Source organism: Odocoileus virginianus, chromosome 13, assembly GCF_023699985.2.
Source record: "Odocoileus virginianus isolate 20LAN1187 ecotype Illinois chromosome 13, Ovbor_1.2, whole genome shotgun sequence".
Taxonomy (NCBI): domain Eukaryota; kingdom Metazoa; phylum Chordata; class Mammalia; order Artiodactyla; family Cervidae; genus Odocoileus; species Odocoileus virginianus.
The window spans coordinates 1758818-1774392 of NC_069686.1; the positions used below are offsets into that span (position 1 = coordinate 1758818).

The window sequence follows — 15575 nt, forward strand, 5'->3', positions numbered from 1 at the left end:
GACAGAAAACAAAATTCTATAAAGTAATTATCCTTCAATAAAAAATATTAAAAAGGAAAAAAAAGAATGTAATAAGTTAAAGCATAAAAAAGACTTACAATGCTAATTTTTAAAAATAAAATAAACATTCACCTGAATCTTGAAAGCCACATTCAGTTGGAACAGAGATCAGAAGAGAAAATAGAGCAGAGGATCCAAGGGAGTGAATGGCTAAGAGCAAAATGTTCAAGGATACTCCATTTCCTATGTTCTTTCCTAGTAGCTCCTTGGCCAGAGACCTCAGTTCTGCCATCTTCTGACTGGAAGAAGTGATGTATTCAATGAAGCTAATGAATTAAGTGAGAGAAAAAATTAAGAAAATACAAAGGCAATTTTAAGATCACAAGCTATACCCTCAAAAAGTTGAACTGAACCTCAAAATAGAACTTTCAACAAAATTACAAGATGATAAGTGCAGGGATCAAATCTGTAATCATTTTTCCACAAGCCTATCTGAAAAGAACTGAGCAAGGGACACTGTGTGACAAGAGAAAAAAAGATCCATAATTGTTCTGCTATGTACTAATTTATTCAACAGTGTTTAACATCCATGAAAACCAACAAAATGACCAAATAACTGGAGAGGCCATAAAGAGACATGAAGGGACGTTACATGTGCTGTTTTAACCACCACAGTAGATAGTCAGTAGAAGACACTCTGTAAGTCTATAAACCATATAGATGTTTAAGTGTATTATAAAAATTTAAAAGGGTACCTTCAATGAGTACCAATATAAAAATGTAAACTCCCAAAATAGTAGAAACAGAATCTAAAGAAATAAAAATATTAAAAAATAGCCACTTACAGCAATTTGTGAACATTCCTTCCCTGAGATGTGTGCTTATGATGTGTACACTTGTTTTTGCATTAACTTTTTAATATAGATTTTACAGAAGAGTATCATTGAATTGGAAAACTCCAAAGTGATTATTACGTGACTCAGTAGACACAGTAACAGAGTAACACTAGCTCTTCTTATTGGCTCTAAGGCTGTCATGAAAACCATATTTACTAGCAGACACCTTCTCTGAAAGGTATGGAGTCAGATGATGTGCATTTAGAATTTTTCAGATTTTAGGCAGCTTGTATTACATAACATCCTCAGTGAAGTCTATGAAATACTACCATAATCAAATCATTTCCCTAAATTTCTCTATGAGAAATATACAAGAGTGATGAATCAAGACTGTAGAGAACCTCACATCAGTTCAAGTCATACTTGGCCACCAAATAAATTCTGAAATTAAAACACTATCTACAAAACCTTAAAAAACTTTTTATATATCCAAATTGCAGATAAAGGGACCTATGCCGTACAAGTTCAACTTCCAGCTCTCCTTTAAGGCTGATAGGTGAAATGAGATGATGTACACGGCAACTGTAAAACATGATGTAAACACCACTTCGTGTTACCAGTTACTTAAAAGTAAAGCGTGTTAGTATTTAACATCTCAAGAACAGAAGTAACATTTAAATAGATTTGTGGAGTACTGACATACAACGGAAACAAATCAAAACACAGCCACAAACAGCAAAACCCTCCCCCACTCCCCAAGGTTCAGAGAGCAGCTATCCAGCTGTAGTCTACTTTCCTAAATTTTTTCAGTTCCTTTTCTTCTGATTTTGACAACTGATGTATAACGTCTTCTTCCAAATCTGTGTTATTTATATCCTGGATCTTTTCAGTGAAATTACTTTCTTCATCTGAATCATCACTTTCTTTTTCTTCTTCCATGTCGACATCATCAGGATTTTCTTCAGCACTTTAACAATAACAGAATAAAATGCAATTACTATTGAAAAATAGTTCTAAACAATAACTTTCTAATTTAAGATACTTATGAAAAAAATCATATGAGCAAAATTAATGAAAATTCTTGTTAGTGATACACTTTTATTTTATTTATTTGACTTAGTAATTCTAATACCCTGTAAATACAGGTTAAAGCTGAAAGAGAAACACAGGGAAAGAATATTCTGATCAATGCTATCACAAATCATCCTTTCTCAAAACAGAGTATCTGAACACATCTAATGAGCTGCCTTACCTCTTAGTCTCCTTAGACAGCAGCAGTGAGTTCACAAACAGGGAGCAGAGGAAGGACGCGGACGGCAGCACATGGGCTGGAGTGCGGAGAAGCTGGAGTAAAGCAGAAAAACACGGCTTCATTTAAAGAGGAAACGCCAAGGCTTCTGTCAACACCAGGCTGTGATGAAAAACCAGAGAACCCCTACTTTTATGCAAACAACCCCTTCTCCAACCCCGGCAGAAATCCTCATTTTATGCCATTTAGTTTGAGAATTAAAGTTGCACAATATACAAATCCAAAAAAACCCAAAATCCAAAAATTATTTGTTACAGATTATACAAAAATCCCAACCTTAAAGTGCGTTACTGCATTTAACCCATGTCACATAGGTATAAACAATTAATTTATACTACTAGTTTCAGTGTTATAATAAACTTATGTAACTAATAATTACTTACCTCACTAATTGCAGGTATGTTTTCTGTTAAGGGCAGCTGTACCAGCTCATTCTCCAGAGCTTCATTTAACTTTTCATTCTGCTGTTGCTGCCTGTGCTTTCCCAGTAAGAAATAAAATGGGGTTGTTGGAAGACTTTCTTCTGCTAATAACTGTAAGGGTTAAAGAACAGGGAAATAGTTTCAATAAAAAAGGAGGAACTGCCTCTGATCCAAGTACTACAGTAATAAATAACAGGGATGAGAGGAACTGTAGGTATTATCTTGTATGAATTTTTCACTTCACAAGTAAAGCAACTGAGACTAGTTCACTGACTCCGAGAAAAGCCGACAGTGGACACTTAGATGACAGAACAAAATGTCCATCTACCACTTCTTCCCCCAGTCCTACAAAAACAGCAGGGGTTTTCAAAGGGGCAGGAATCTACAGTGATAAAGAAGCTGGGTGAAGGGGGGAGAGGGAAGCAGGCTGAAGATGGCAGCTAACCCAGCGGACCCAAGAGAACAGGACTCTAAGCTGGTGGTGGAGGAAGCTACGTAAGAGCACCTCAATTTAAGCTATGGTGGTGCTGGGTTAGTCACCAAGTCGTGTCCAACTCTTGTGACCCCATGGACTGTAGCCTGCCAAGCTCCTCTGTCCATGGATTCTCCAGGCAAGAGTACTGGAGTGGGTTGCCATTTCCTTCTCCAAACGCATGCTGTAGAATCTCACAATGCTCAAGAACTGGTACTAATAGTACCTCTGAAAAAGGCTTAAAAAAGAAAGAAAGAAAGAAAGAAAGAAAACCAGTTAGCCTGGTTAAAGTCCATTTTGAGAGCTCTCAGATTTCCATATCTCCTCCTCAGCCTCAGCAGAAGGCTGGCAGTATGTTCCTTGAAGAGCAAAGCAGAGTGTGTCTTTAGACTGGACAGCTTGGTGTGTGGAGGGGTGAGGGGTGCACAGCTGAAGGCAGCTGTGGTCCATAGAGGGTGCTTCCCACAGTGCTGGCAGTCAGGTGACATCTTTCAGGCAAGAACTTGGAAGAAGTTTTTCTGGGTAATAATGACCAGTCTAAGAGAAAAAGTTCTAAAAATAATGACTTCAGAGATTTTCTCCTAAAAGCTCAGTCAGCTAGTAGAGACCAGAGGTCAAGTTCCATCCAGGCGAACTTTCAAATGGTGATCTTGCTCACTTTTAATTAAAAGCAGACAGCCAAGAATCATCAGACTCTGATGAAAATCTCCAAAACAGACTGAAAAGAAAAACCTAATGGAAATAAACCATACAAGAGAGAGGAAAAAAAAGCCCCGAACATATATATATATGAGATCAGATGAAAAACAAGAAGCAATCTCTCATACTATAAAAAACAGGGGAAAAAAAGAATCACTTTCTAAAATACTATGTATTTTACTTCATGTTTCGTATCTGTATCTTCCTATTAGACTGTAACACTACAAATTTAGAGACTTGACCCTTCCATTCACTGATACCCCAAATGTCAAGAGCACACAGTACTGATCAATAAAAAAATGCTAAATGAATTCAATGAATTTTCAGAGAAAACTACGTCAGGTTACAGATAAAGTGTAACAGTATCTTCAAAGTTCTAAGACAAAATGATTTTCAACCTAGAATTCTACGTAACCAACCAATCAAATGGGAGGAATAAAAACAAGTCCAAACTTGCAATGTCTTAAATTTACTTCCCATGCACCACAGGGAGCTGTTTACCAAAGCAAAGGAGTAACCAGAGCAAGAGATAAACCACAGGATCTACTACGGCAGAGGTGACTGAACCCCAGAACGGCAGCAAATGCAGATCCTAAGACGGCTGCTGGGCAGCAGGTTTCAGGTTTATAACAGGGCAGTCAGTGCAGAATAAAGCAGGCCAGAGGCTCGTGAAAATATTTCTTCAGGACTCAGAATACCTAATATGAAAACCATGAAAGAGGACTTACACAACTAGGATAGAGTTTGGTGGTGACTTAAGTGCCCGCAATGCAGGAGACCCAGGTTTGATCCCTGGGTTGGGAAGAGCCCTGGAGAAGGGAATGGCTGCCCACTCCAGTACACCTGCCTGGAAAATTCCATGGACGGAGGAGCCTGGTGGGCTACGGTCCATGGGGTTGCAAAGAATTGGACGTGACTGAGCGACTAACACTCTCACTTTCACTAGATGAGAACAGGAAACCGAGCAAATGAAAAGATAAGCAATCATTAACTCCAGATAAAAGCAAAAGCAGCTGGTCACAAAAGGAAAAGCAACCTGTTTGTTGCTGCATGGCCCAGTTATGAATTGTGTTAACATCTTTAAGGATGAACAGCAATCTAAGATAAATTTAAGATTTACCTACACTGGAAAGATTAGGGACAGAATGTATGTGGGTGTATGTTGTGTATTTGGGGGGAGGGGTGTGAAAGAAATTTCAACTTCAATAGATCACAATTAGAAAATACCAAATCTAATGCCTAGATCTGAAAATCCAGAATTAGCAATATAAACATGTTTCTTAGAGACAGGGAGGTAAATAAAAACTTCAACTCAAAAGTTGAGAGTGAGTATCTTTGTGGATAATGGCACTTGGTGGTGAAGTTCAAGTTTTCTCACAGAAGTCTCATAAAACTATTTGATTCTTTGGATCACAAGCATATATTACTGATATTACAAATTAAAGCTACATTTTCAAAAACCACTATGACATCAAATGAAGCAAGTAGTTTCTAATTATATAATTTAAAACTCCACTTCAGGGCAGGTAAAACATTTTTGTCATAGCTGAGTTCTGAAAGATAACCTTAACTTTGCAGGGAGGCAATGTGCATGATCTGAGCTACAAGTGAGCAGAACGTACCTGTTTGCTTGTGGGTGTGAGTTTCTCTTCTGGAGACTGTGTACTGAACGTCAATAAACTCTGAAAAGAGAAGTCAATTCATGATGCAAAATACAAATTGTAGATATTAAAGTTAGAAAAAGATGTCAACTTTTCCTGCTGATATATATATATATATATATATACTCACAGAAAATGTATTTAGTAACTGCTGTGATGGTTGTTAAGATTGTTCTGAAAGATCATATACTGATGGATCTAATTTAAGCCACTGATTTCTTTATGGTAAATCAAATGAAAAAGTTAAAAAAAGGCCATTCTAACAAATACAATTCAAAATACTCTAGTTATCTTTTAGATCATATCTTTTTTTACTGTCACGGAATGAATGAATACAAGAAATAGCCTTAAAGGTGGGGGCTAATATAGTCCCACCAGTAATACGACTGTACTGAGCATATTAGATGATTTGGCAGTGGGTTGAGGTGGGTAGGGAGAGAAGGGGTAATCCTTAATAAAACTATTTCACACACACTAAATGACCACCTTTTCTGAGGTGGATGGTTACCTGTGATTTTGTTAGGAAGTAAAACTGGGATCTGTTCAGCCACTGGTAATCTTCTGAGGTGAATGATTCAGGAACATCTCGGGGAACAAACACTCCCCACAAGACTTCCTCTCTGCAGATATTCTTTTGAATATACAATGGCCTTGGCTCGCTAGGTTTAAATACAAACACTAGAGGAAAAAAAAACAGACAATAACATTTTGCCTGCAAAGGTTAGTTCCAGTCTCAGACTGGAGGACCACACTCACCCTGGGACTTACCCCATGGAGTAAATGACCCAGGTCATGATTATTTTAGGCTTTGAATCAACAAGTATCTACGTGATGCCTACTAGGTGTCAAGCAGGTTAGGAACGAGGGCTTTGGAGATGAAAAAGAGAGAGAAAAATTCCTATTTCTGAGAGCAGGGCCAACCGCAGAAAATAGACACCAAAACCCTACAGAAGTACTTTTTGTCTTAAGCTCTAGAACAGAGATCTGTGAAGCTTTAAGGCCACAGAGAAGGAATGATTAAAGCTCCTTGCGGGGTGGGGGGTGGTTTCAAAATCCTTCAGAGGTGAAATCTCTCTTGGATTTTGAAGACCGAGCAGGAGATGACATGCTGAAAAATGAGGGACGTCCTCAAGCTGGAACTCAAGGAAGAGCAGGGGTCAGGCAAGTATATTCTGATCTGCAGTTAAGTTTAGCTCACATTACATGAAAGATGTTAAAAAGAAAATTTAGGTAACAGATTTCTTCTGTCAAAGAATGTGTGTACTTACAGTCTGAACCCACAGAAGACTGAGCGACTGCAGCAATATTCTCTGAATTGGGATCAGGTTCCATAACTCTCACATTTAATTTTGTACTCCATTCCACTGGGGGAAAAAGGGATTCACTTCTAAGAAGAGATTTACCAAAAGCTTTCTTAAAGTAGGTACTCAATATTTATTGGGACAATCAATTTTATTATTCTCAGGAAGAGGGATTTTATGCTTCCAGATTAATACACAGTCAACACACTGAAATTATCTGTGGAAATCTGCATTGAGACGAAGGGCAGGAAGCAAAAAAACAGAGTCTTTCTTCCACATACAATGAAATGGTTATTATTTCAGTGCAACCATGGTCTGATGCTTTTGCACTACTGCTAAATGTGGGCAAAATGTTAACCAGAATCATTGTAGAGAATATAAAAAAAGTTATAAACATTCATTACTAAGCAACCACCATGCTTTCTAAACATACTTGAATAAGTAAGATGCCAGAGTCCATGTTTGTTAGGAGGACTGTTAATAGGTTCCATTCAAATTTAATGCTGACAGGGGCACTGCAGGTTAATATGCATTATGAATTAGAGAAACTTTCCACAAATTGTTGAGGATGGAGAATATGGAGGGCAGCAGTCGCACACACTGAAGACAGTAGGGAAAAAGCAAGGACAATGGAAGTTGATTTGTTGAAAATTAGGCAATTTATAAACACAGCTGACTTTGAACAACATGGATCTGAACTGAGCAGGTCTACACATGTGTGTGCTCAGTCGTGTCCACTCCTTGTGGCCCCATGGACTGTAAACCTGCCAGGTTCCTCTGTCCACGGACTTTTCCAGGCAAGAACACCGGAGCAGGGTGCCATTTCCTACTTCAGGGAATAAACCTTCCAGTGAACAGAGCTGAGTCTCTTGCGTCTCCTGAGCTGGCAGGTGGATTCTTCACCACTAGTGCCACCTGGGAAGCCCTTTATAAATACAGTTGACCCTTGAATAACACGAATTTGAACTGAGCGGGCACACATATGTAGACTTTTAACACAGCAAATAAATGCGACAGCACTGTTCAATCCAAGGCTGGTTGAATCCACAGAGGGTTATCTCTAAGTTATACATGAATTTTTGATTGTGCAGAGGGTCAATGACCCTAACTCCAGCATCACTCAAGAGTCAACTGTAATCAAAGTCTGTTACTACAGGCATAGCACTCCAAATTTTCCTGTGTGTTCTGATACCACTTTATAGCAAAAAAATATCTTACATGCACAACTGAGCAGATTCCAACAGCACAGAATGCCATTTTCAGAAACACCAAGAAGATACTTGGAACAAGTCAATCTCCCAAAGCAAAGGTGCCTAGATTAAAACAAGGAAGTTAACAATTTAGTTCTACCACACTCAGTCACAAAGGACTGCAGACTTCCCGCCCTAAATTAAAACAAGGAAGGTAACAAGTTAGTTCTGCTATACTCAGTTACAAAGGACTGCTGACTTCTTGCTTTATATTAAAACAAGGAAGGTAACAAGTTAGTTCTACCACACTCAGTTGCAGATGCAGACTTTTAGATACACACATATGTTTTTGTTCATAATTATCCTGCAGAAAAAGGGGGTAAGGAGCACAAAAGGAAAGGTTTATTCAGCTATTTTGTTTCTTTAGGAAAACAGATTTGATGACCAATTCTTTTCTAATATGTTGTAGAGTATAGTAATTGGCACATATAGAGAACATGTATGTGAAACATACCAAGTTACTTAAAACCTTTTATGCTTTTTTTTGTGCCTCAAGAGGCAGGTTTGCAATATGAATTGTGAAGTTTTATAAAGTAAATTCAGAATTACATATATTAGAAATTAGAAACAATTAGGCATTCTGTCCTCAAATGCTCAAGTGACCTGAAATAAAATGGAAGATATTATTGTCAATTCCCTTGCTATTATTACAAATAATGAAGTTTGAGCATAATATTGCCTTTATGAAGATGAGAGAAATTGTCTGGATCTACTGAGGCTCATGATGCATGGCATCTACTATTGTGTAGTACAACCAAGAAAACTAATGCACACGGTTCATTAACAGCATTTCTTAGCCTCCCAGTATTTTGGTGAGCTACTGGCACAAAGGATACTTTTGGAGAAAGCATAAATTATTATTAACATTTATGTAGAAAGACTTGTTTGAATTAAAAAAAAATCCAGTTTATACTCTCCCAATTATTTACCTACCTTATTTTCCCAGCTCGTTGACAAAATGTACATTTAAGTTCCCAAGTCTCTGAATCCCATATTGTAACTATTTCTTCAAAACTAACTGCTAATAAGGAGCCATCTTCAGAGAAACAACAGTGAGTTGCTTGGTATTTATGATAGCTGCCCACAAAGTCACAGGTCCAGCCGACAGCCTTCTCTGCGGAAATGTGTAGAGCATAGAGACAGTATAATGCTAGACAGTATTTTAGGGAATTTATTAGACACATGTTAAAAAACAAGGAAACAACAAAACACTTTCCTCCCCCAAATTTAGTTACAAATTATTGACTGATATGAAATTTGCATTCCTTCCAAGAGACCTTGGCCTTCCTCTAGTGGAACAGTAAAGGGTGTAACTGCAAAAGGGAGTAACTTTTTTTTTTAAACTCTCCCCTCATAGAATGGAGAATTAGCACACAATTAATCAAGAATGTCATAAAGTAAGTAAAGATTTGGGAAAGAAGGAATGTAAAAATGTCATTTCTCAAATCATTTGAAATTAGGCAATGGTCTACAGAATTATAGCTGAAAAAATCCTCCCAGAATGGATATAATTCTCATGAGAGTTAAACATATCAATTCTTAAACTTGTTAACTACATATGCATATACTATATTTAAGCAACTTACTGTATATATCAGAATCATCTGTTAATATCCACACTTTGAAGTGACCATCTTTACTTGCTGTAACCAACGTGGAATTTTCAGATTTTTCTGCATTACAGAAACAGAGAGCTGTGATGTGGTCCTCATGTGGCATGTTAACCTTTGTATTAAGAACAAACCTAGTAGGAAGGAAACCAATTTATTTTTATATCAGGACAATACGATAAACTGTCATTGAGTATTAAGAATTCCTTACATGTTGCACATTTTCCAACAGAATCTTTAAGAATAGGCAACTTATATATTACCACTCAGAATGACCAACAATTGAGTGCTCTGTCACTAACAGTCAAAAGACGCAGAGAGTCCCAGCACATTACCTCTGGCCTCGTGTAACTTACATTAACACAGATGATTACGTAGTGTCAACTTACTGGTACAGAATGAGTGTAAAATAGGGGTCTGTCAAAACATGATACCTGAAAGGTTACTACACTGAAGTACAGGAAAACTGTAGAACACATGTGCTCACTATTTTGAAAAAAAAAAAAAAAAGCAAAAAAGGAAACGGCTATAAAGCACCTCCTTGTGGCAAGAAGGTACAGAAATGACACTACCTATTTCAAACTGCCCTGGCTGGTATTTAATAAGTCACCCAAACTACCTCCCAAAGTTTGTTTCTGCCTCAACAGAACACTGGTGTGAATGAAAGGAGCTCATGCTAGAACTGTTTTCTGGAGTATCAGGGCAGTGGTCCTGTCTGGCTGACAGATTTTTAAAAAGTCCAGGTTATGAGAGTGGTATGGAGGGACTGTTTCCTCACCTGTAAAATGCATCAACAGGCCTCTCCTGTGAAGATTCACAAGATCACTGACAGAGCACTGAGCCTGGTTCTTGATAAGCAAGGACCTGATAAATAGCTATTACAGCCATACTTCGAGAAACTAGTGGGTTCCTTATCTTGTTGAAACTGCAGCACACCACACTTCCACCACCTACCACTGTCATTTTTCCCAAAGAAGGTAGTATAACATCAGTAAGAGAGCCAAGAACAGACAGCTGCGTTTCAGTCCTGGATCTGCCTGAATCAGGTGTGTCCTGGGGGCTGTCACTTCTCCATGTCTCCTCCTGCACGCAATGAAGTGACTCATGCCGTGGAGGACACCACTGCTTTCTCAGAGCAAAAAGCTGAAAGGCTGTATTAGAGGAGTAACACTTCCTTCCTTTCTCTTAATATAAGTGTATCAAAAAGACCAATAATCAAAACCACAACCTGGAAAGTCAAATAATTTTCTGTTCTGAAATTAAACAGCTATATAGGTAATATTACCCTTGTGTTTTCTTATTATACATCCACAGTTTCATTTGCAATTCAAGTTCAGTTTCCTTTTCTTGACGTTGCTCCACCGTTGCAAGCCAATTACCATAGCAGCCAAATGCAGCCTTTGTTAGCTCAATTTGGATCAGACCAGAATCATTGATATATTCTTGCTGTATAATATCTAACTGGTGGGTTAAAAAAAGTAAAAAATTTTTATTAATGTAAATATGTAAATGTTAAAGCAATCAAGGAATATTAATTAACCACATCATAGATACCTTCTGGAATCTACAGTAACAGGCTTTTAGACAAAAATGAACTAACCATTACTTATGGTGATCAAAAATGCCAATAAAAAATGAAGCATATTATATAACAAATTCAGTGGTGATAATTTTTCAATGATCTTGAATTTTAGTAATGATTGTGCTCCATTTATAGATCTTAGAACAAAATCTTAGACTACAGTAATGTTTTTCTTTTGTTTCAAATAGTTTTATATAAAATCTCAAGACTAGATTTCACATCACTAGAAACAAAGAGAGCAAAAATAAAACCTATAATTTTTAAGGAGTGAAAAAAGAACAATACTGTAAACAGATGAGCATTTATAATTGTTTCCTTTATTCTATTTCCTCATCTACATCTACTTACTAAAAATGTATTAAGTGTTTACTATTTCCAGTCATTGTATTAGGAATGTACAAAGATCAGTAAGCTTTCTTTCTTTGAGAGGTTAAAAGGTGTTGGAGGGAAAGAGACAAAGCGTTTGAGAGGCTGTAATAGAAATCTATAAAGGGTACTGTGGGGCACAAAAGAAAAAGTGGAAAGTCTGGACTGCATTTATTAGGATTACAGAAAGTGTTCCTCTTTAATCTACACTGAATTTACCTTCAGTATGCACATACGACACTGTTTCGCCACAAAACACAGACATGTCTGTGTTGTCAGTCCACATACTCACATATCCCACCCCTGTGACTCAAAGGTAGAGATGTGTCTAACAGTTAATTAGTGTTGTCTGAAACAATAAAATAAGAGCCTACACAACAGCGCTGACTGGCTTTCACAGGCAGACTTCACCTGCAACCGTGGCCTCATTAGGATCATGCTGTAAACAACTGATAATACAATGTTTAAATAACACAGGCACAGCATCTTAAGAAGTCACAAAAGTTACTTGACCCCAGTGGGTGCTATAAAAACTTTCCCTAGTTTTAAGATCAGTTAATGCATCAAAATCTTACATTGTATAACTGTTTATCACTTTGGAGAGAATAAAACTGCAGGTGGCCAGGTTTCCCATTCAAAACCAAAGCTTTAGTTCTTGGGTCAATCATCAAACCGGTCAAGATACTTCTGTCTGCAAAAGAAGTGATGAACAGTAGCTGAAATCAGAAAAACATTCACTTTAAAAAATGCACACCATTCCACAGCCAGAAGTCTGCAGTACCTTTCACTAGGCCTTGAATTACTGCAGATGCCTCAAGGTTTCGGTGAATGATTGTTATCTCTGTGGGTAAAAACAAACAGTTAAACATAAATGAGTCAAATTTCAAGGCAAAAAGAAAAAAGAGAAACGGTAAATTTATATTTTTCTGATATACACCAGAATACAAAAGACAAATGAGCTATGTTCTTGGGGTGTGATTGGAGCGTTAGGACTATAGTTTGTTATTTAACAGAAAAACTAGGGGTGGGATGAGGGCTTTTCATCCCACCTTTCAGTCCCTGTTGGAACCTCTAAGTTTTCTGCTGTGACTATGACTACATTGAAAATGTTAATTCAGAAACTTATTTGCCCCAAAAGAGATGGTTCCAGTTTACTTTGAAATGAATCACTGCACTAATGGGTTGCTCAGCCATGCTCTCTGTTGAAGGCAAACAAGGCAGTGGGCTATGGGATTCACATCTCAGCTGAGTTACAACAGGATGACTAAATGCTTTGGAGGACTCACAAGACTGTCTCCATTTCTGTCAAAATCCCACACTGAGATAATAGCTCTCACACTGAGATAATGGTTATACCAAAGGAAAATCTCATAGCATTCTTACGAAAATGCCATTCTATTGTAAAAACACAAACACCCATTTCAAAACCCTTCTTTTATTCCCCCAATCATTCCACATGAAAAAGACCTTTAAATGTAAGTGGCACAACAATAACCAAATACACTTAGCCCTACACTCTCATAAAAACAACTTTGAAAATGTAGGATTCTGGTAGCATCTAAGGGCAAGAAAAGGGTGGAGAAAAGATGAGAAATGGATGAGAAAAAAGTGCTGGTTAAATCCTATGCTCCTCTTAGTTTGCTATTTTCCACTCCCTACAGACGCTAGCTAATTTATGACATTACACAAAATCCTATTTCCTCACAACAACACATTCAGACTTACTGTTATCAGAATGTGAAGTACAGAACAAATCCCCGGCTGGTGACACTGAGATATGTTCAATGGTGGCTCCTAAGCGGGGCAGGAACTCCTTATTCTTCTCTGCTGCCTCACGCCACTCCACAAGGACAGACTCACGGCCCCCACTCAGCAGGCTGCTGCCTTCTCATCCACCCAAAGAAATGAAAAAGACAGAGAAAATATAGGAAAGATATAATCAATGTTGTGATTTTTCCTATGTTAGAGAAATAAACTATTTTTAAAAATATGCAAACAAGTGTCTTTATATCTTTTAATAAACTTGCAAGACAAAAGATTTAAAGATCACTGATCCAGGGATTTTTTTTCTTTTTGGTAATATGTGACTACTTTGTTGCTGACCAATTCTGCCAATAACCAGAAAATCTGGGTAATACAAACATCCTCCAGGCCCAAATGGCTTCACTAATGAACTTTTCCAAACATTTAAGGAAGAAATAAACCAGTTTTACTCTCTTCCAGGTAACAAAAAAGAAATAACACTTCCCAGTTTGTTTTGAAGACCAGCATACTTCAGCACCAAAACTAGTACACTATTAAGAGAAGTGCAAGCCAATTTCTTAACAGGAAAAAACTACCAAATGGAACAGCAAGCTGAATCCAATGATACACTAAAAAGACAGAACATCACTGCAGGGTAAAAGTTTATTGCAGCAATGTGAGGTTATTTTAACATCTGAAAAATAAACCAAGGTAATGAACTCTACTTAGAGAATAAAGGAAAAATAAACCATCGGTATTTTATTATAGATGCACAAAACGTAAATGATATTATTTTAGACCCATAATAAAAACTCAGTAACCAAGTAGCGAGACCTTTAAAATTTCACTAAAACACCTATAGAAAATCTACAAGTAATTTAGTGGTGAAATATTGAAAACCTTCCTCCTGTGTTGGGAACACCATACCACTTTTATTCAACATTAAGCTGAGGTCCTAGAGCACTGAAATAAGAAAAACTTAAGGATCAGAATGAAGTAACAAATCAGATGCTAACAGGGTGGATGAACCTAGAATCCGTTATAGTTAAGGAAGTCAGAAAGAGAAAAACAAATTTTGTATATTAACACATATATTTTTGGAATCTAGAAAAAGTGATATTGATGAGCTTACTTGCAGGGAAGGAAAGGAGATGCAGATGTAGATACGGATGTGGACACAGTGGGGGAGGGAGAGAGGGGGGTGAATGGAGAAAGCAGCATCAGCATATACACACTATCGGGTGTGAGACGGATAGCGGTGAAAAGCTGTGAGTAGCACAGGGAGCCCAGCGTGGCGCTCTGTGATGACCTAGAGGGAGGGGATGGGGGCGGGGAGGGAGGCTAGGGGAGGGAGGGATGTATGTGTAATTGCACCTGATTTGCACTGTTGTATGGCAGAAACCAACACAACATTGTAAAAATTAAAAAAAAGAAATTAACATGTGATAAAGTATTATTAACTGAAGTACAGATTTTGTTCACATCTCACAAAGTTTTACCCTAGTGTCCATTATTTGTTTTCATACCTTATTCAGGACTCTACATTGTATTTAATTGCAATGAGCAGTATCAGCTGCATACAAAAAATTCTGGTGAATTCTCTTTTCACTTTTATTCTATTACAAGTATTTTGTAATTTTCCTTGTTATGGCATCTTAGATATATACCCCTCATTCAAAAGTGAACATTTAATTTCCAAATATATGGGATTTTTTTAAAGCAGCTTTGCTATTCATTTCTCATTTAAAAGATTCTCTGCAATCACCCTCCGAGTTTTTTCAGCCCTCTAACTTTACTGAGGCTTTCAATGGCCAAGTCAAAGATCTCTCTTGGTAAGGTCACACTGCACTTGAAGAAAACATGTGGGTTATTTTCAAATATCTCTTGATATTGATCTCTAACATAATTCCACAGTAAAAAGAGAACAGACTGTGTAATATCAATACTTTATGACTAAAAATTTCTGCACCTGGTCTTATGTCTGGATATATCTCCTAGTTTCTAGTCTATGGGAACTTGAATAAAATCTGTATCCTACTGTTGTGTGAAAATTGTATTAATCTTAATTACATCAAATTGGTTCATAGTGCTTTTCAGGTCTACTATATTCTTGTACTCCTCTGTACATTCATTCTAATAATTTCTGAGAGTTTGATATTGAAACTTTAACTAAAAATCTTAATTTATCAACTTAAAACCGACGATTGTAATATATATGGTGAAACTACAGGTAACTTTGTATTTTCCAGGTCTCCTGTAAATGTGTTATCTTATTTTCATAATTTAAAAAACAACAAAAATTAGATGCTCACAGAAAACATGAC

The 15575-nt window shown here is 37.2% G+C and overlaps 1 protein-coding gene across 1 annotated transcript in view; it reads right to left on the reverse strand.

The window, feature by feature from the left end:
* Nucleotides 1-546: 546 nt before the first annotated feature.
* Nucleotides 547-15575, reverse strand: part of WDR75 (WD repeat domain 75) — a 34217-nt gene continuing 19188 nt past the window's right edge. Inside the window, exons 9-21 of the mRNA XM_020871076.2 lie at nt 13234-13392; nt 12290-12349; nt 12084-12199; nt 10846-11021; nt 9537-9694; nt 8884-9064; nt 7919-8013; nt 6668-6763; nt 5908-6077; nt 5361-5420; nt 2529-2678; nt 2089-2180; nt 547-1803 (exon numbers count right to left, since the gene is read on the reverse strand). Coding sequence (XP_020726735.2) covers nt 1599-1803; nt 2089-2180; nt 2529-2678; nt 5361-5420; nt 5908-6077; nt 6668-6763; nt 7919-8013; nt 8884-9064; nt 9537-9694; nt 10846-11021; nt 12084-12199; nt 12290-12349; nt 13234-13392 — 1718 coding nt within the window. The 3' untranslated portion in view covers nt 547-1598. The remainder of the gene's footprint in view (nt 1804-2088; nt 2181-2528; nt 2679-5360; nt 5421-5907; nt 6078-6667; nt 6764-7918; nt 8014-8883; nt 9065-9536; nt 9695-10845; nt 11022-12083; nt 12200-12289; nt 12350-13233; nt 13393-15575) is intronic.